General features: G+C 39.0%; 1 protein-coding gene across 1 annotated transcript in view; it reads right to left on the bottom strand.

Annotated features, from left to right (window-relative positions):
* The window catches only part of spred1 (sprouty related EVH1 domain containing 1), an 89102-nt gene that overhangs the window by 41292 nt on the left and 24998 nt on the right, over positions 1 to 22812 (bottom strand). The window contains exon 2 of the mRNA XM_061968187.2: positions 15955 to 16231. Within this exon, the coding sequence (XP_061824171.1) occupies positions 15955 to 16231 (277 nt within the window). The remainder of the gene's footprint in view (positions 1 to 15954; positions 16232 to 22812) is intronic.

The raw sequence follows: 22812 nt of genomic DNA, 5'->3' as shown, positions 1-22812 counted from the left end.
GTTCTGTTGTGTTTATGTTGTGTTACGGTGCGGATGTTCTCCCGAAATGTGTTTGTCATTCTTGTTTGGTGTGGGTTCACAGTGTGGCACATATTTGTAACACTGTTAAAGTTGTTTATACGACCACCCTCAGTGTGACCTGTATGGCTGTTGACCAAGTATATTCGCTTGTGTGTGTGAAAAGCCGTACATATTATTGAACTGGGCCGGCACGCAAACACAGTGCCTTTAAGGTTTATTGGCGCTCTGTACTTCTTCCTACGTCCGTGTACACAGCGTTTTAAAAAGTCATACATTTAACTTTTTGAAACCGATACCGATAATTTCCTATATTACATTTTAAAGCATTTATCGGCCGATAATATCGGCAGCCCGATATTATCGGACATCTCTAGTTTTTAATGTGCACAATTGAATATCCTAGTTGCTCAGACAATGTGTTTATACAAGTTTTGTTTGCAGAATATCATTTTTAATGGAAAAATAAGTTAATATGTTTCTTGTATTCATGTTAGCATTTAAGATAGCCAGTGCAAGCTTGCTTCAATGGTAGAAGAGTAGTGTCACCGGTCCGTGAGTTTATAACTCACAGTTACTGTAACACTAACAGTTTTACGGCGGTTTATCGTCATACCGTTTATTGTTCTATCCCACAGTTGCACCAAATGTTTTTGTGGCTGTCCACAACAAAATGAATGCATAAGGAACACTGGATGGCTCTACTTTCAATGGCCCACACTGATTCACTCAAAAAGACTTCTATTAGTTAAGCTTTTAGAGGATTTGTTACCATCCTGACTGATCCTATTGCATTTTGCCAGCAAGTACTTAAAAATCAACAGTGACATCAAAACAGTTATGAATATTAGGTTGCTTATAGGAATATTTGAAGGTGTGTGAGCGAACCTTTCTGCTCAAGATTCAGACGAACATTATCACTTTATGCGGCTTATACATGTCCCATTCAATAATTCCTATGAAACACGAGTGTGGAGGGAACCCTTCGCATAAGCCCTGAGTTTCTGAAATAAAACAAACCAATAATTGCACATATATTTGAGGCTAATTTGTCAAACATATTTAAAATGGTGGAGGTTTTATTACAGATTATGTTAAAAAGTTGGAAGGCAGAAGTGGGGTGGCGGTGGGTGGGAGACTTTGAGTTGGCTTACATAGGCAGACAGTCAAAAAGTGTGTGGTAAGAGAGCAACTGTATTTCCAAAGCCTATTATTAATCAGGGATACTGAGCCACCTCCTGGCCTTCCTCTAGGGCAGATTAAGTGAAATGAGAGGCAGCCATTACAGTCTTTTGAGGTTAAGACTAAGGTGCACAAAAAAAGTGGCTTAACCGGTGGTGTGAATGGTACGAGGCTTTGGGCGTGGCAATATGCGTGAGAGAGGGAGAGCACGCGATCCAAAGGGATGAAAAGCATCTGCTACCTGGGGTGGCTACGCTACGTCAGGTTCATAAACCAATGCTCATATTCAGCAGGAACTCTTTAAACCAGTGGTACAGTTTAGATATTGACAGAATGGAAATAGTTCTCTTAGATTCTTACAACCAAGCGTTACATTACACATTTTATTGTTTACAAAAGGGTCCAAAATTTCCTTAGATTTTTTGTTAAACTTCAGTGCGGTGTAGGTAGAAGTACAAATACTGCCGTCCGTTGAACAGTCAACACAGACTTTCGCTTTGCCACATCCTCAAAACATAGACTGGCCAATCGCAGAACAGATTGGAAAAGGCTCCTCTGCCCAGAGGTTTGTAGCTTCATTTAGGTCAATCTGTGCACAGTGACAGTCGTGATCCAAACTGGTTGTAGGTAAATCGTTTTTTATCGTTCTGTTTCCAAAACACAAAAATATGCACACAATCCTACTCGAAATTATTGCAATGTTGTTTTTATTTTATTTTCTCGTCCCAATATTTGATAGAATGGATGCAACAACTGCAGCTACATGTTTTCGGAAAGTTTGACGGACCTAGCAACAGTAACTACAGTGAGGGGTGCAGGAATTGCTTGCCTTTTCCAGATGACAATGAATAAACGTAACTGGAAGAAAACATTTAAAAACTAATGTGGATTACTATGGAAGGAGGAATCAAAGCCGTGAATGAAACTCAGAATGTGTTCCTTTTTGCACAGCAGGAACAGTGTGTGTGTCTAATGTTGAACAAAGAGGGTCTGGCTTACCTTTAAGTACATTCCAAAGTGTGTTCTAGGCTACACTTACAACCATCTTGTAGGATCCTAGAAACTACCTTGACCACTGTTTGGTTACTTCATTGATTAAGAAATGTATCCAACACTTCAGTCCATATTTGGTAAGTCAGTTAAGTCAGGGAACCTGAATACACAGCCAGAGCTATGCCATCAGCGGAAATGTACCTTTGAAGGGTTTTCTCTGCCTTCTAAAGAAAAGACAGGCCAAGGATTAAGCTGGAAGAAGAGAGGGATGGCCACCGAGAAAGACGGGGTGATAAAAGCAGGAGGATCGGGTGATAAAAAGCAGGAGGATGGGGTGTCTGTGCCTTCGGGGGCTGATTGTGGAGGTGAGACTGAATGGAGCCGGAGCAGGGAAGATGAGTGGCACAGCTAAGGCCCGCGACCTGACACAGGAGGAAGTATCACGTGTTGCAATGGATGGAAGATACTCAATGCTGCATTCCACGGCGGACGTGGAAAGACAAGGGAGGCAGTGGCTAAGAGACGGAAATGATGAGACGCAGACCATGTTGGGAGATGGACAGAGCTTGAGATAGTCGGAGGTGAGATGTGCGGACAGCAGGCTTAGAGGAAGATGAAGACAAGCTTTAAATGGTGATTACCCTCCTGTAATACATTAGTGCAGGATCGATGAATGTGATTTTGAGGATTCTTTTCCAGCCAAGTGCGTAATCATTCACAACTTAAGCAAAGGCATCTCTTTCACCAAGATTTCTTTGCACAACACAAGGCACTGATTGTGTTTACAAAGTCACAAGCTTCCGTAGATAAATGTGACATTTGCAACATTAGTGGCGCTACGAAGCTTTACAAGCTGGGTGACACTGATAGCCTCAGAGATATTAAACAACATGTGGCCGTCCAAGCTGAACAAATAAACCAAGAAACAACCAAAATATGCACGTATCAAGAGAGCCCTAGTCCAAAAAGAAAGCTCATTTCTAATCACAGCTGCGAACAATCTGAGGGATGCTGAGATGAGCGAGGGAGGCTCAGCTACAGAGCCGGTGTCGTAAGAACCTGTCAACCAATTAGGTCAAGCTTTTTTTAAAGCGAGTCGGAGTGACTGAAAGGGGGAGAGAGAGAGATTGGTGGCTATATGGAGAGCCAGCTGAGTCATCACCGGTACACTCTGTGCCGCATCGCTGAGCTTTTCAGTCAGATCCTAACCACCTCCCCTCACCTCCCATTGCCGTACATTTTAACGGAATACATTTTGCCCTGATCCCATTCTCATGGACACCAACCATGTCACTGGTACAGCTTGTAACACTCATACTAGTCACTTCAAGTTACGATCAGGGATGGGAAATATGTGATAGCCTTCTTTCCACAGATTAGCCTATCTTTGTTTAGACACAACAAACAGAATCAAACTACAACATCAGCGTTATTTGGAGAACCTCAGAGAACTCAGCCAAGGTTTCTATCAATAAGTTAACAAGACGATCATGGATCTGAAAAGCTATGAAAGCAAATTCATCCAAGATCCAAAATTTCTTGGAAATCCAAAGTACCAAAATGTAACAAGATCCAACATAAACTTCAACCTACAGGAGCTGTTAACAGGGTTGTTTTTGCTGCCCAATTTGCATACACAATCTTGATTACTTTTGGTAATTTGTGTACACAAAGCAAATGTTAAAACAGAGGTATGCTTTTCAAACGTTATCCCCACTAAAAATATATTTTAAAAAATCTATCCATTTCCAAAATAGGAAGATGGGTGAGCTGAAGCTGGGTAAAACCATTTTTTTTAAATTTCGGATCATTTTTATGGTATGAAAATGGACTGTTACATGTGCAATGGACGGAATGCTATAATCTTTTACTTATTAGGGCTCCCATGATTAATTTGCTAAATTAATTAATATGAGTTGAAAAAAGCTTTGAATAATATTGTGTTGTTTCGATTTATTGTTTAATGAGTACAGCTAATAAAAATGCATACAAAAAAGGACTACATGGATGCAGGGAACTTTAAAGGGGAACATTATCACAATTTCAGAATTGTTAAAACCATTAAAAATCAGTTCCCAGTGGCTTATTATATTTTTCGAAGTTTTTTCCAAAATTTTACCCATCACGCAATATCCCTAAAAAAAGCTTCAAAGTGCCTGATTTTAACCACCTGTCCATTTTTTGTGACGTCACATAGTGAAGCCACCACAAACAAACATGGCGGATAGAACAGCAAGCTATAGCGACATTAGCTCGGATTCAGACTCGGATTTCAGCGGCTTAAGCGATTCAACAGATTACGAATGTATTGAAACGGATGGTTGTAGTGTGGAGGCAGGGAGCGAAAACGAAATTGAAGAAGAAACTGAAGCTATTGAGCCATATCGGTTTGAACCGTATGCAAGCGAAACCGACGAAAACGACACGACAGCCAGCGACACGGGAGAAAGCGAGGACGAATTCGGTGATCGCCTTCTAACCAACGATTGGTATGTGTTTGTTTGGCATTAAAGGAAACTAACAACTATGAACTAGGTTTACAGCATATGAAATACATTTGGCAACAACATGCACTTTGAGAGTGCAGACAGCCCAATTTTCATCAATTAATATATTCTGCAGACATACCCTCATGTCAGCAGGCCAGGGAAGCTAGGGTCGATATTCTTCTCTTGATCATCTTGGGACGATGTGAGCCAAGACATCCAGGGGGGTTTAGCTCGCTCGTCTGCGGGAACAAACTGCCGCCATTGCTTGCTGTGCTAGAGCGGTCCTTTGTCCCTGAATTGCTCACACACTCCGGCAGATTCAATGGGGGTCAGGCAGCAGATTTCTTTGACTTTATCGTTGGAAATGCATCTGCTTTGAGTGTCGCAGGATATCCACACATTCTTGCCATCTCTGTCGTAGCATAGCTTTCGTCGGTAAAGTGTGCGGAACAAACGTCCAATTTCTTGCCACTTTCGCATCTTTGGGCCACTGGTGCAACTTGAATCCGTCCCTGTTCGTGTTGTTACACCCTCCGACAACACACCGACGAGGCATGATGTCTCCAAGGTACGGAAAACAGTCAAAAAAACGGAAAATAACAGAGCTGTTTTGACCCGGTGTTTGAGAAAATGGCGGATTGCTTCCCGATGCGACGTCACGTTGTGACGTCATCGCTCCGAGAGCGAATATTTTCCCATTTAGAGTTCGGAAATCGGTTAAAAAAATATATGGTCTTTTTTCTGCAACATCAAGGTATATATTGACGCTTACATAGGTCTGGTGATAATGTCCCCCTTTAAATATGAGGACTTTTTTTTTTTGCACGGCCACTGCAAAAGAACACACGTGAGAGCGGTGGCGTGTGGCTGCTGTGATCTGTGTGATGGATAACAGAGGTGTTTTGTTTCATTTTTTTTAATGCACACAAGTTAAAAGTGCAATTCTAATGTTGATGATGTGTATTTATTAGAAAAAAGAATGAAGGTTCCAGCAAGCAGAAACATATTTGTTTATTTCCACTCTATTTCCTAGAATACACATTGATATAGTGTGTTTTTTCTGATTAATTGGACAAACTAATTGATAGATTACTCGATTAATAATATAATCGATAGCTGCAGCCCAATTACAGATTCATTTCACATAGGCAATTGTTTGTTACTCATTGTGAAGCACCTCTTATCTTGTATACGGACAATAAACAGGCTTTATATTCTTACCTGTATTAATTTCCTTATCATGGCACTTTTGTAAATAACCTATTTTTCATACAGTGGACATATTTATATCAGTCTGGAAAATGTGGTTTCTCAAAATATTAACTGACAATTTAACTTTTAATAATGTAAATACCTCAAAAACAAATTTGCTGGCTTCAAATACCTTTTCTGGATGACGGTTTATGAGGTAGCGACTTGTCCACGGAGTACGCTGCTTTCCGCGACATCGAGAAAAACAAGTGTTGGGAAGACAGATGGATGGATGGATTGAGGTTTTCAGTTTTTTCATATTTCCCGCGTCCAACATTTATTTTGGTGATTACCTCAGTGTGGTGCGATGTGACCGGATGGCTCTGTGTCGCCTTGGAAACGCTTCAGAAGAAAGTATTGCTTCGCAGAACACATACTTTCTGGCCTCCGCCAAAGAGAGGGATTCCCCTACATTTAAACGATCATGGCGCACACCAAGAGCTTCAAAATAATAACCCTTTTTTTTTAAACCAGAAAATAAATTGAGTGATATATTGTATAAACGGAAATACCATATATAGTGTATTATTTACGTACTATTGGCTATAATAAGTTTAAAAAACAGCTCAAATAACATAAAAACCTTCCTCATTGCTTTGTTTAACAAAAATAATTCTCTAAATCGCCCGTCAGAAGCGCGTCAGCTGGTCGCACACCGAAACGGATTGATAAAAGTAAGGAGAGAACGTTGAAGAGAAAGGTGTTTTAAGATCATTAATGCATGTCTTGTTCAAGCCGGTGTAAACTACCTTTATCCTTTTGACATTAGTACCAACAATAATGCCTACTTTACGCCGTGTGCTTCTTTGAACCTCTGTTTGGACGTCTCTGTGTGGGGTGTGCATATGTCCCCGTGCGCGCTTTGGTTGTCTCCGGGCACTCCGGTTTCCTCCCAAATTCCAAAAATATGTATTTTAGGTTCATTGGAGACTGTAAATTGTCCATAAATATGAATGTTAGTGTGAATGTTTGGCCATCTGTACCCTGCAATTGGCCATGCTGGTTTGAGTTGGTTTGTCAATGAGCTAGTCCATTGTACATTAGGATTAAGCTAACGGCATTACAGCTCAACCTTCAACACGCATAATTGTGTTGGTTTTTTCCCAGTAGATTCCAAATTATATTATTAATCTAACGTGATTCTTACATGTACGTGCACTTCATGTGTATATATAATCTACTTGCCTTAGTGTTGTTAGTTTTACAGTGACTTCATTGAGAAAAATATCAACAACATCCCAATTTTTTTTCTCAAATCTAATTCAAAGGAATGTTTACATATTTGGCAAACTAAATTGCAACATTCAGGGAGGGCAGAATATAGTGTAGCCTGCGTTACCTTTTACAATATGCAGCAACAATTGAAACTGCATTGAACAAAGAAAGCAAGGTCTACCAAGTCAAATTCCTTGTGTTAAAGGGGAACATTATCACCAGACCTATGTAAGCGTCAATATATACCTTGATGTTGTAGAAAAAAGACCATATCTTTTTTTAACCGATTTCCGAACTCTAAATGGGTGAATTTTGGCGAATTAAACGCCTTTCTATTATTCGCTCTGGGAGCGATGACGTCACAACGTGACGTCACATCGGGAAGCAATCCGCCATTTTCTCAAACACATTACAAACACCGAGTCAAATCAACTCTGTTATTTTCCGTCGGTGTGTTGTCGGAGGGTGTAACAACACGAACAGGGACGGATTCAAGTTGCACCAGTGGCCCAAAGATGCGAAAGTGGCAAGAAATTGGACGTTTGTTCCGCACACTTTACCGACGAAAGCTATGCTACGACAGAGATGGCATAGAAGAATATCGACCCTAGCTTCCCTGGCCTGCTGACATCAACTCCAAAACTGGACAGATCAGCTTTCAGGAAAAGAGAGCGGATGAGGGTATGTCTACAGAATATATTAATTGATGAAAACTGGGCTGTCTGCACTCTCAAAGTGCATGTTGTTGCCAAATTTATTTCATATGCTGTAAACCTAGTTCATAGTTGTTAGTTTCCTTAATGCCAAACAAACACATACCAATCGTTGGTTAGAAGGCGATCGCCGAATTCGTCCTCGCTTTCTCCCGTGTCGCTGGCTGTCGTGTCGTTTCCGTCGGTTTCGCTTGCATACGGTTCAAACCGATATGGCTCAATAGGTTCAGTTTCTTCTTCAATTTCGTTTTCGCTGCCTGCCTCCACACTACAACCATCCGTTTCAATACATGCGTAATCTGTTGAATCGCTTAAGACGCTGAAATCCGAGTCCGAATCCGAGCTAATGTCGCTTTCCCTTGCTGTTCTATCCGCCATGTTTGTTTGTATTGGCATCACTGTGTGACGTCACAGGAAAATGGACGGGTGTATATAACGATGGTTAAAATCAGGCACTTTGAAGCTTTTTTTAGGGATATTGCGTGATGGGTAAAATTTTTAAGAAAACTTCGAAAAATAAAATAAGCCACTGGGAACTGATTTTTAATGGTTTTAACCCTTCTGAAATTGTGATAATGTTCCCCTTTAAAGCTGATTTTTATAGGAAAAGAATGCTAAATGTTAATGTTATTATTAATAACTAATAACACTAATATTTGTTTTTAAATATACATAAAACATTTGTTCAGCCTTTTTTTTTTTTAAACATATACATCATTGCAAATCAAAATGATCATGTCATATATATGATGATGTCACATTGACCACGTCCCTGGCCACGCCCCCACCACCACGTATATAGTGGCAATCTAGGAGAAACTCTGAAAGAGGTTATGTTTTTGCTAGCGTTTGTTTGTCTGTTGGTTAGCAACATAACTCAAATAGTTATGGATGGATTTTGATGTCATTTTTCAGGAAATGTAAACAAAATCAATTCCTCTCATCGACTACGAACATACTTCACTTCCTGCTTACGGCGTTCCACGCCCCCACCTTGGCGCCCTGCACTACGCAGAGGATTCTGGGAGATGTAGTTTATGTTCAGACCGGGCCTATGCTAAAGCGCTGGAAAAAAAACTACACACCAAGTTTTTCTTTGATACATTCAGGTGACATGGTATTATTTTAAAGACTTTGAAACTGAAATACCGCAGCATCTACAATACCGTTACACCCCTAGTGTTTAAACATACTCGATGAATAAAGAGGATTCCGATTTGCTCTGATTTCCAGGTGTTAATAAAAAACCTGTCCTTTAGTGTAGATATTTCTGAAACAGTAACCAGGAAGTTGCACACAAACTGAGAAACCCACACCAAAGCAAACAACTTCCTTGGGAGATGTAATTACAGTATTTCATTGACTTGTATAGTCAACCCGCTGATGGTTTACAACAAGAACAGATAATGTCATGCTTGAGTGGCTCGTATGAGTAACATTAGTCGTTTGTGGGATTGTCTGCGGTTGTTATTTTTCTTGGACTCATCGCTCTAATGCCCTCAAACAGTCATCAGAGCGCTGCGGTCGATGCCAGGCACTCTGGCACTGGGTGGCATCCTGACAGACCTACATATGGCCATGTGTTTGTTGTGGCGACTGGGGGTGGAGAGCGGGTAGACGTTGGCGACAAGCGGGGTGTTTTACCACTTCCCAGAACAGTCGTCGGGGTCTCTGAGCCATGTGTATGCCCAGGCCTGTACTATAGCATTCCCGTCACACCCTTTCCTGTGCCACACACACACACACACATTTGTACACTAGCACAGTAAAGCACTCACAAGGCCTTGAACACAAAACACATAAAATGTTCCCAGTCAAAGGCGATGTTAGACATCAGGCAGCCTCGAGTCGCCAATGTCAAAGCATTAAAAGGCCACAAGAGTCTCTACGTCACAGTGTTTGCCACAGTGCTCTGACGTCACTGCACTTTCACAACTAATTTAGTCTTTTATTATCCCCACAGCATCCAGTGGATCATTTTTACATCAGGTCACTAAAAAAGGAGACTGTGACTCTAAACCAGGCTTAATCAACAGGTGGCCCGAGGGCCTTGATATCAAACCAGCACACAAGTTCAGTTCAAAATTTGGGATTTTTGTAGCAAGATCCTGATAACAGCAGATAACTATCATATAAGGCTGGATATCATGACCAATTTCCTAAATCAATTCGATTTTAGACTCATATGATTATAAATTGATTAAGCACGATTCGATTCGATCCGCACTTTTAACCTCTTAAGGCCCGAGCTGTTTGTTTACATGTTTTTTTTATTTCTCTTTGCTATTTGGGCTTATTGGACCCTAATTATAAAAATAAAAACTAAGAATCATCTTTTTATATGATGTACTTAGTCCATAAGTAACAAACGTGTACTTCATGTTTAGTGACATGCTAATTCCTATTTTTACACTTTTTTTCATGAGCGGTCATCTTACAAGACTCTCAGTGACAAATATTATAAATAATCAAAACAAGTTTAGTCAGATGTTTACGTTGCATGCTCATAACGTAGTGTGGTTCTAATTTGGCGTAAATCTTTGCCAACAAGAGTTACAATAGCCTCCATTGCTGTATTTCCATGGCTCGCGGGGAATCGGGTGGTAATGCTAGTAAGTCCCTCGGTTTCGTTTGTTATTCCCAGACGGCTTGTTGTTGGAAGCTAACGTTAGCAAATTGTGATATTGCTGCTGCTTCTTTAAAGATTTTTTAAGTGGTGAGGTAGGAGAGTATCGATATCATGTACTGTGAGTCAATATTGAAAATTGTGAAAGATAGTAATCCATGATAGATTAAAACATTATTTTTTACCCAGACCTAATGTAGAACCTTGGGCTAGTGTTTTTGCAGTAAGTCCTTAGAAACTACACATACTGTACATACATACATACATACATAGATACATACACAAACATATGTATGTATATATATATATATATATATATATAAATACATATTGATAGATAGATAGTTCAAGGTGTTTAATAAAAATACATGCGTGTTTAATGCATATAGGTTCCCTTATTTTTTAAGACAATAATATAGGTTGGTGTATAACCTTATTCTGATGATTGTAATCAAATAGGATTTACAGTTGCTGTTAAGTTCGAATTTATATTGTGGAGGGGGGAGAAAAGTCCTCATCTTTTTCCAATACCACATGAAAATAGTAGGTTTTTAGCTTATTTGTCCAGTCTACATACTCGTTTTTATACACTTTATAAGAAATACATTGGAGGCAAACTCCATAGCTTGCTAGCTTGTATGCGCTACTTTTCCAAGACCCTTATTTTGTTAGCACTGGCAGGATGGAGCAGAACTTTTATTGTGAAGACAGGAACTGTGCGGTCGGTCTTTACACCTTTTACAGCAAGTATGGCGAGACAGTCTATTGAATTTGTCGCGTACCTGCCTGTCGTTTTTTCCCCCCTGTATACTGAGCTCGCAGCAGCCATTGGTCATCTCACAAGGTTCTCAGGCGCTGTGAATGTCAATCAAGTGACGAAGGTGACTTCATAGTGAAGATTGAAGATCGCTAATTTTTAGGTTTATTGTTTTTTTAAAGCCTGCCAATCGACCGACACCACCTCCGCGATCGACCAGTAGCAGGCAATGTGCTTTAGAGTTGGTTTTGTAGTCGCCAAATAACTATTCTTGGACGGGGATTGCAACAAAGCCTTTGATGTCATTAACTTTATTTCAAAATTACGAATAGCATGGAAGCAACAAAACCTGTCATCAGTTTAGTTTCTTCTTTGTCTCTGTATTGTCCTGAGTAATAGTCCATCAAGACAGCGTCTTCAGTGAGAGAGTTTAATACCTTACTTTGATTTTTGCAACTGCCAGTAGTGATCGTGGGAACTTTTCATTTGACAATATCAGAGTCAAATAAATGTTATGGCATTTTATTTTTTGAAAAAAACAAAACAATTGCCATAATTGAATCTCATTCAGATATAATTCAATGTAGTTATTTACAAAGTGTTTCACTGCCCAGTTAGCCCACACACCACCAACAGCGAGATCTCTGATATTAAGGATCTTTGACTCGTGTTTTCTTAAGTAGGTTTTTAAAAACAGCACAGCACTTCTGTCATATAGAGCATTTTTGGCCCATATAAACCCATTGCTTGTGTTTCAATGTAGGACTATATTAGCCATTTGGTCAAGGAAACATTTTAGGTCATGGAGGAGCCTTGCACTATACACAACAGAGAAGGGAGTAAAGTCTTTCCATGTGTGGCACTTAAAATAATGACTTAAATAGCTCTGCTCTAAACTATTAATATTGTACAGGATATCCTAAACCTTGCATTTTAACGTTATGGAAGGGTGGAGACAAAACCAAGGGGTACCTCAAACATAATTTTAATACAGAGTCAAATCTTGCTCAATGAGAGATAGGGCGTCAAAACTTTTCCGAGGCAAGACTGGATGACGTCACAAATTGAGTGTGGGAGAAGGCGACTCATAGACAGAAATAACATTGTTGCGTACAATATATTATGAGTAAAGGATTGCAACGTCAACAAGCCTACAACGGTCGGAAGAAGAAATGAGCACCCTATTGATGTCTATGTAAAGAGAGGTGGCCGAAACAACAGAGAACATGCTTTTGGATGCTGATAGTGTTGTGCTACATGTCATACCTCTACCGTCTCTACGTACGAATGCAATCTTGCATACACAACGTTCTTATGAAAGCCACAACTATGTTACTGTAAATGTGAAACCCTTAGCTTACTAATGAGTGACTATCACATGACTAAATTGGCTGTGAGAATCTAAGAAAATTCATGCCAATTTGTGAATAAACATGAATGTTTGGCGTTTATTACATGAGTCAGTATAGTTTTCCACTATATATTTTCTCCTACATCCCTTTCAAGCTCCGTTTCCCACATCCTTCCCTCCATCATTCACAGCTCCTGAGTAATCTGCCCTTCTCCCTGATGATGTAATCATGCATCACAGCGTCACACAGTTTGCTCCTATTTTCAGATACCTGCGCCATGGAGGAAAGTCCAACAACCGCTTCCTGCTCAAGTGTGTTTGAGAGCAGTGAAGGTGCGGGGGATTGGGGAACCGGAGGTGACTTAACGTGGAAAATCAACAAAGTAGCAGTAGTTTTTCCACCAACACTGTATAGGATCCACTTTTAAGATGTCAATGAAGTATCTATCTACAGCAGGGATGTTCAACTCAATCCCAGAAAGCTAAGGATCGGGTAGCCGGACCTTTGCCACTACTATTAGTCTTATTTTGTATATTCCGGAGAACCAGTGTCTTCAACAGTAGACATTTGATTTTTGTCTATCTTATTTGTTAGAGTTACAGGAATGCGTGGTTGCTTTAAGGGCCTTCTGCAAAAAAAACTGGATCGACTAATTATCGCTATGACAGCACTCTTGTGTTTTTAAGAATCTGATGCAAAAATGTGAGTCTCTCACACATTTTTTGAACTGAACTCTTGGGTGACCAGGTGAATAGCCCAAACGATGAAAAAGAGAGGACCTAAAATAGAACCTTGAGGAACACTACTAGTATAACACTAAAAAAGATGGGACAAATCACTACTGACTGCATCTGAAGTAAGCAAGCTGCAGCAACACCTTAGTTCCATAAATCACATTACCAAAAAAAATAGTAACTGCCCAAAAGAAGAGGACTTAAATGATAAATGGGTTGTACTTGTATAGCGCTTTTCTACCTTCAAGGTACTCAAAGCGCTTTGACACTACTTCCACATTTACCCATTCACACACACATTCACACACACTGATGGAGGGAGCTGCCATGCAAGGCGCTAACCAGCACCCATCAGGAGCAAGGGTGAAGTGTCTTGCTCAGGACACAACGGACATGATGAGGTTGGTACTAGGTGGGGATTGAACCAGGGACCCTCGGGTCGCGCACGGCCATTCTTCTACTGCGCCACGCCGTCCCAAGTGCCTTAAGAAATACCTCAATAATGTATATTGCAAGTTTGGACCCCAGTGTTCTATGCTTGACAGCAAGGTAACATTGTTAATGCAAATGTTTGTTCCCCAAGTTTTGAAATAATTTTTTTGAACGACCAGATTAATAGCCCTGATCCACAGTACCTCACAAAAGTACCTCACACTTCAGCAACCATTTATTTTACAGTATATCTTCTCAATGGAGAATACTCTGGAGATGAGACTAAACTATACTGTATTTTAGAGAAGTCAGTGTTACAGCTGGTAGGGTTTCCCCTAAACTGCCACGATACCTGTGGTGGTGGGGGCATAGTTATGGGTGTGGTCACCATGATGTCATCAAGTAATTTGCATAAAGGCTCAAAAGTTTATATTCATCCATTTAAAACAAATCTGTTATTATGTATTAGTATTAACATAAATATATTTTTAAATCGTTTTGCCACATTTTCAATTTTTGCTGATTTTTGTACAATGTACTTTGTTGAGATTTTTTTCAAGTGTTTACAGACTTTTAATGACTTTTTAAATTTAAAACAACTAGCGAAATATCTAGCATCTTCTTCTGGTGTACTCATGTACTCATGTTTAGAGACTTTTAACTTCTGTCCCTTGATGTCCCTGACTAAAGAGGCGAGCTGCAGCAAGCATGACGTCACACTTTCTTGGTGATGTTGCTCGAGTTGGACTTTCTCTTCTTAAAAGACACCACTGTCCTCTTAATATTTGCACATTTTCTAGATGGCTGTCCACGGGCATATCTGGAATATATTAAAATTCCGTCCACATTGCAGACATGCTGACAATGCTCGAGACAGTCACAATGGCGTGCATTTTGTTTACGTCCAGTTTCAGTAGCGCGGTTTTCAAAGTCTTTTTTCGGATTTGATGTTAGTTTTTCCCATGTTTGCCAACATACCGTCCGTGCCTGAAAGGTGTGGCGGCGAATGAGGAAGTGTTGTCATGTGTCCGGGGAAGCGCGTACTCATGCTTACATTGTTTTAGGCTGTCGGAACCGTTCAAATCACTAAAAGGATAAGCGTTTCTCAAGAGGTAAAAAAGAATGGTGAAAGAGTGCAAAATTTCACGAAAGAAGACGAGAAAAGGAGGACGCACTCCAGTTCAAGATAGCAGGGTCGAAAAACGCACACGTTGGCAGTGATCACTTTGTTAAAGGTTTGTTTGATATACTACTCATGTTTAATATTTCCCATTTAAGTACAATGTTATTATTATTTGTATTTCTTGAAACACATTTTTGCTACGAGTGCTTTTGTAAAGCACCAACTCGGCAAGTCTAAATAAAAGAAAGAAAATGTGAGCAAAACCTAAAAGATTTGAGCTTTTAATAAAAGCAGCAATCATAAATGAAGCTTTCAGCACATACGAAATGTTGAAATCTATAGTTATATTTTGATAAAAGTAAACGGCACGTACAACAAAAACAAAGCAACAACAATGGCTGTGGATGCGAAATCAAATCATGAAATGTAACTTTGCTTGAGCAAAAACATTGCATGATTTATTAAGGAGCGTCTTGAAAACAATTTCCTTGACCCAACCACACACACACACACACGCCCGCACACATGCCCGCACACACATTACCACACACACACACACACACGCTTTTCCAAGTTTTCATCTCTTTTGTACTGTACAATGATATCTGGAGCACCAGATCGTTTGACATGTCTGGGAACTATGGATAATCCTTGAGATCCAAAAAAAGGACAAATCTTGTTTTGATAAAGTACAGGGATATATTCTATTGCAGTGTTCAAATTTTTTATTCGTATCTGCCTTTTGTGTTTTTTGTGGTAAGATGCAGGCCCCTTTGCTTACTCAGATAGGTCATACTCTGTTTACTGCACAGTAGCCATGTTGGTTGGTGGCCCAACACTTTGTTCACTTCCGTTCAAAAGTCTGAATACAACCTATACGCACAAAAGTCTCCCTTCCTTCTATTTGGGATGCAGGCAATTTCACAGTAGCTGCTTGATGGCATCGTGTCAATATAGACCCAAATCTCTAAGGAATGTTTCCAAGCACCCTGTGGTGTTTGCAAAGTGCGGTTTAACCAGCAACTACTAGTGTCCAATGTGTGCGTGTGCGTCACTGAGTGTTCCTTACCAATTTGTCTTTGAGCCTCTCGCCTTTTATGTAGAACTCCACCGCTGTTGGACTGGGACTAGGGCTGGGACTGAGGCTTGGAGTCGGACTGGAGCTACAGGGGCTGAGGTTGCCGGTGCTCCCTCTGTTGCCACCGCTGTGGGTGCTGCCGCTGTCCTCCACCCGGTTGACCTTATAGACGGTAACGCAGCTAAGGCCTCCGCCGCCCAAGGGAAGCCACCCACCGCTGGAGTCATCCCGCGTCATGACCACTGCTCTCACACGCGCATAACTGTCACTGGAAAAAAAAAAGAGGGGTTATTATTTTCAAGAAATATTACGCATGAAAACAACATTAAAAATGTGTTAAATATTTAGTTGTACCTATAGGTGTTAGTAACGCATACAAAACAAACCACTAAAGAATGTGGGAAAAAGTTCATAATAAATTAAAATGATGGTGCCAGGACATACAAAACTGCTTTTTGCTTGGTGGAGACAACGATACATGTCGAGGATTGGTACTCAAAGCTGTTAAAAGAATGTCCCGTCTTAAAAAGCGGGCTAAAAACAGAATATAAAAGCAGCAAAGTCAAAGATTCACATAGAGATTAACTATTTAGTGTTCCCTTGCCACTACGTCGTTCACTTATCGCGGTCTCAGCGCATTGCAGATTTTAAGGAATCACTGAGTACATTGAGATTAGAGAACCCATTTAATTTGTATGGAAAATGTATGTTTTTTTAGAGTGTATGAAGTGTACAGGAAGTGTTTATAATTGTGTGTGGAGGTCTTGTAATGCGTTAAATAAATATAACATATTTGTAAAAGTCATAAAATTAAATAGCGCCCCTATTTTACGGAAATTCCCCTACAACAAATGGGTCCGGAACTTAACACCTACGATAACCGAGAGAACACTATATTCTGTGATAGACTGCAATTGCTTTACATGAATAGTAATAATGGTTTCCCCCAGATTGGCAGTATATACTGCAGGTGGCAGTGGGTCGTGGTCAATATGAAGTCACATATTTATGACATCACTTATTAATTTGATTGGCTATGAATCGTTGCATTTTTTTTTAAAGGCTAAACAAATGTTTTACATATATTTAGAAACAAATCTGTTATTAGTTATTTGTAATGAGATATACTTTTTCTTTTATTGTTTTGCTCTATTTTTCAATTGATGCTGCTTATTGTAAAGGTAGCCCAAGCTCCACTATATTCTGCCTACCCTGAATGTTGGAATTTGCCAAGTATGTAAATAGTCTTTTGAATTATCCATCCATCCATTTCTACCGCGTGTCTTTCGGAGATGAAAAAATTAATAAGGTGGTTTATTGATATTCTTCACAATGAAGTCACCGTAAAACTAAGCAAATCAAGGAAACTACATTACATACATACATGAAGTGGCCATAGATATAGGAATCATGTAAATAAATAATACAGTTTGGTATTGCTTGTATTCCGTGACGTGACTTCTTCTTGAAAGTGAAAACCGGTGGTGGTCAACTGAGCTTAGATGGCTGTTGTAGAACAAGCAGGGCAAGAACTATCTGAAAACAATCCAACTATGCAATGGAATAGATCCCTATACTTAAAAAAACAAATTTGTCAAGTGATATCGAGGATTACCCTTTGGTCGCGTTCCCAGACATATTGAACTATGATACTACGTGGTGCTCCAGACATCATTCTACATGACAAAACAGATTAAAACTTGGAAAAGCATGGAGGTCTACAACTTCTTTGTGTGTAGCTGGGTCAAGGAAATTAGCATTAAGACTCTACCGGATGGATTATACGTCTTTTTAGCTCGAGTAAGGTTGCATTTCATGGTTTATCTTTGCGTCTACTGCCATGTTTGTTGTTGTTGTTGCACGCGTCGTTTACAAGTTTGCGTGTTTTTTTCGTCTTTATCAAAACATAACTATAGATGTCAACATTGTTTATGTGCTGAAAGCTTCATTGTTGATTGCTGCCTTTGGCAGAAGCTTAACTCTTAGGTTTTGCTCAAATTTGCTGTCTTGCCGAGTTGGTGCTTTACGAAACACTCGTAGCTAAAATATGTTTAAGAAAAACAAATAATCTCAAGATAATACTTAAATGGGAAACACTAAATGTTAAAAGTATATCAAACAAACTTTTAACGAAGTGATCACTGCATACTCGTGCGTTCTTCGACTGCTCCCTTGGACTTTTCTCATCGTCGTCGTTCGATAAAATCTTGCACTCTTCTGCCCTTTTTGTGTACCGCTTGAAGGACTCTTAAGAAACGTTAATCCATCTTGCAATTTGAACAGTTCACTTTGAACAGTCGAAAACAACGCAAGCATAAGTCACTTTTAGGCTCAATGGCGCCACGACCCATTGAGAACAGACGCTGGCTTGTCCACCGCGCCCATTCAATGTGCCAGACATGAGTCGGACGTGACGTCATGTGAATCCAAGCAATAAACGTAAAAAAGCAATGCAATTATACAGGATAAAGGTTGGCTCTAATGCAGCTAGCTTAATGCTAACGTAAAAAAAGACCAGTTTATTGATGTGCTAATGAAAATGAACAGGACCAATTGCAGGGCACAGAGAGACAAACAATCATTCACGCTCACATTCATACCTTTGGACAATTTAGTCTCCAATGAAGCTAACGTGCATTTTTTGGAATGTGACAACATGCACACTCCAAAACACACGTCCAAATCGAGGTTTGAAGAAGCATCGGCAAACGGCATAGAGTTCTCACAAACACATACTGTACGCTCATAAGTAAACCCTGTTGTGCACATGTAGATACATAACATGTAGATACATAACATGTAGACACATAACATGTAGTTACGTCGACACGCACACAGCTGCTTGGATTGATGCAAAAGGAAAATGACTGAATTTGGTAACAAATTGCTAAAATTTGTGTTTTATCTTTAACAAATGTGTACATACTACATATGGCTTATCTGGGTACATTTATCCATATTTTTGTTTTAGTACTTTAGTACTTATTATTGTATTTGTCTTAAAGCACAGACCAGGATTGGCAACCATAAATCATGAAGCATTTAATATAATGTAAATAAAGCTTTTTTATTATATTCTAATCTAATCCTTGATTATGGCAGACTATATGTAATATGGAAAATTGTAAATTGATCTTTGAGTGCAACAAGAAAAACACAATATATTGTGAGGATGTCGTTGTGGCTTGTGCAGCCCTTTGAGACACTTGTGATTTAGGGCTATATAAATAAAGATTGATTGATTGATTGATTGATTGATTTAACGCCATTTAATATATATTTTAACCTTCTAAAATTGTTCTGAGTGCAAAAGGAAACATATGTTTATTGTATTGTAAGATTTAATGTTAAAATAAAGCCAAAATTGACACTTTTTCATAGTTCCCTTTATTTGGAAAAGCATCGGTATACATATTGGTACCGATACCAATGTATTGGTTTTGGGACAACCCTAGTCGGTAGCAATGTCAAAATTAGGGTCGTTTACAGACTTGAACAAGAAATGCATTAATTAATTTACAGTAACTTTCATTTGAACTTTCTCTCCTTACTTTTGCATGTATTTTTCATTTATTTATTAAACCATAGAGGAACATTTTTATGATATTTCAGATGTTTTTCAAACCTATTATGGCCAATAGTGCCACATTTTTCAGACCATAGGGCATGAGCGGTCTATTCAGGTCTATATTCATTCAAAAGGAGCACCGGATTAAAAGGTGCATTAAAGGGGTGATATTATGATTTTTTTCCCCCCTACATTTAAAACACTTCCTTGTGTTCTACATGACATGTAACGGTGGTTATTTGGTCAAAATGTTGCATAGTTTATGTTTTACAGACTATCCTCAAGCCGCTTTCTCTCTCTCTTCTCGATACACCGTTTTATGGGCGATCTTTTTTTTAGCGCAGCCAGAGCGAGACTGCTGAAAGATATACATTGGAACTGTGCGCTACTTTGTATTAGAAATGGCAAAAGGGACAATGAATGCCCCACAACAGAAGGATAGAGAAAAAGAGCTCATTGACTACAGCGCGGGCTACAATGGCGGACGCGCGCAAATTTGCTGGACTTATGCAGATCCCAAATATACATCAGGTAAGAAAAGTTGGTTTTGCATAATATTGCGAAACAAAAAGCCAGATATGTCTTCGGATATGCGCCATTTTGGGGTCCTTATACACACACCATAATAATACCCGCATGTCAAAACACAATACATATGAGACGTCTGTGAATGTTCTCATAGACATAATACCCATTCTAGACTTAGACCTGACCAATCTAAGTCAATGAGCTTGAACTGATGAAGCCTACTCGAATGAGCGGCGAAACGTGTTCTAATACAAACCAAGCAGTCCAGTTGCAATCTATTGAATGTCCTGAGATGACAATACGTATGACTACGGTAGCCGTAATGTGCCAACAATCCATCAAGCGGTGTGGCTTTGAAGCATACCAAAGTCGTATTAAAACATTTTGACATATTTTTGAGCGCTGTGTGTAATGTTCTATATTCTCAATAAAACAAAAAAGTTTTGGGCTTGCTTGCTAGCGTCATCTTGCAGTCCACACGTGTCTCTTATGTGTGACTGCCATCTACCGGTCACACAGTATAATTACATCATATACCAAATAAAATATCTTCCAGGTCAGTAAGCACAACCAGAATTAATACGTTAGGCGCACCGGGTTATAAAGCGCACTGTCGATTTTTGAGAAAATGAAAGCATTTATAAATAATAGATCATATACAGAATATCCATACAAACAATATATTACTTAAATTTGTTTTAATGTGAAAAAAATGTTTTTAATATAAAAAAAACACCTCATTTTGATGGTGTGGCAGCGTTTATGTTGCTGTGGCGCCACGATCAAATACATGTAGTGTAAGCTTTTCTAACTGAATATGGAGGGTGACTGATCATTTGTTCAAGCTCCAACTAATGCAATATTATATCGTAGTAAAACATAAAAATGTATGTTGTCTTTTATGTATTATTTATTTGGAATTGAAATTTTACGCCTGGGCTGGGGCTAATGTAACTGCAGAAACAATCTTTTGTGGAGGCATTTTTACGTCACTTAAAATTTTAGGGTGAGGGCCGACAGGAGCATGCATGTCAACAATGTGACGGGAAAGCACAATGGAAGTTAAACCAACACAATTTGAAGAGGAATTGGTGCCAGAGGAAAGAGGAACTCTTTTGTTTGGAATAAAAAAGTCAGACACCAACCAAACAACAATAGGCTAATCTGCAAAACGTGCAGCTAATGAACTCAACACGGCTATTATTTTCTATCACTTGACATGAAGAACAGTACAGAGACAGTGATGAAATGTGACAAAAAAAACATTACCTCAAAATCATTGTTTTGGCCCTTTTATGTATAAAATATATGCTTTACAAACAAATTGGGAAAATATAAGCAGAATTGTCATTCATTTCAGGTGTGATTATATGTAATAAAAAAAATAAAATAAAAATAAAAATATAAATAAAAATATATATATATATATATATATACCTGTATATATACATATATATGTATATATATATATATATATATATATATATATGTGAATTGTATTGTGATACATACCGTTATCAGTATATAAAATTACCTATACCCGAATATATATTTTTGTCTATATCGCACTAGGGTCAAATACTGCTGATTTTCAAACTGTACCCTTGAAGCCGGTCAAAGAAGAAATCAATAACATGAGGACTATGTTGACAAAAAATAAATGTGGATTTCTTTCATGTTAAGCAAGTAAATGCTACAACCACGTTCATAAGTATGACTGTGCAGTAACAGTGTAATGAAGAGACTGGAAAAAAATTATGAATCCTAAATCCTAAACGCACGTTTCTTGTTCCATTTTCTGCTTGCTCACCACCCCCGTGGCCTTCCCTGCCTCTTCACCTGGAGTCAGATGTTGCCCTGATTAGATAACGCACCATTAGGCCACCGGAAATGACAAAGGTTAGGGTGTGCTGAGAGCAGCGTTATTTTTTTTTTTGGCCGAGACTCTTGGTAACACATTAAAGAAGAACATCTGAGAGCAGCTAAAAATGCCGGATGTCCACCTTTGACACATGGTTGGGTTTGTGCTCCAAAAGGCCAATGTCTCTCTCATAGTACCTATCCCTTTGGAGCTTCGCAACCTTTGCTCACCTGCATTCCACACCCTTGGCAGAGCTTGGAGCCGCAATTATCAGTTAGTATTTCTTCTATAGAGTCGGTTAGCATTACATCAGAAACTTCTTTGATTCTGAAATAAATTTAGAAACAAGGCCAAAGATCATCACAACCACACAATCCCATTTGTTGTTGATTAAAAATTAGTCATTTAAAGCAGAACTATTTGCTCCCTATCTCCCCTGCTCGAGGCTTACATGGAATTAAAAATCTATCAAATATGATGTGCTCTATTTATCATCAAACAATGCAGTTATCTGTCTTTTTAGCCTTCCATTTCCAATTGATGAAACAAGAAACATGAAACATATATATTAACACTGTTTCCTTAGTGGAAACTGGTTAAAGCACGGCACACTGACAAAGCTTAACCTATAGATACTATAACAATCTACAAGGTTAATACAGTTCGCTTCTCCTTCTTCCCCTCTATTTGTCAGCCTTCTTTTGTAATTCAAGTTATCATTACATATATGTCTAATTGCATTTGAAGCAATTGTATTGTTGATATAATAGGTAATTATTATTATTATTCATTATCAATAGTGATATTTCTATTGTTATTTGTATTGCTCCATTTGTAGTGCAATAATGTTCATTGTCATTTCTATGTTAATATTTACTTCACTAACTGCTTG

Source organism: Nerophis lumbriciformis, linkage group LG08 (genome assembly GCF_033978685.3).
Source record: "Nerophis lumbriciformis linkage group LG08, RoL_Nlum_v2.1, whole genome shotgun sequence".
NCBI lineage: Eukaryota > Metazoa > Chordata > Actinopteri > Syngnathiformes > Syngnathidae > Nerophis > Nerophis lumbriciformis.
Note: the sequence above shows the minus strand (reverse complement) of the source record. Positions and strands in the feature narration are given on the sequence as shown.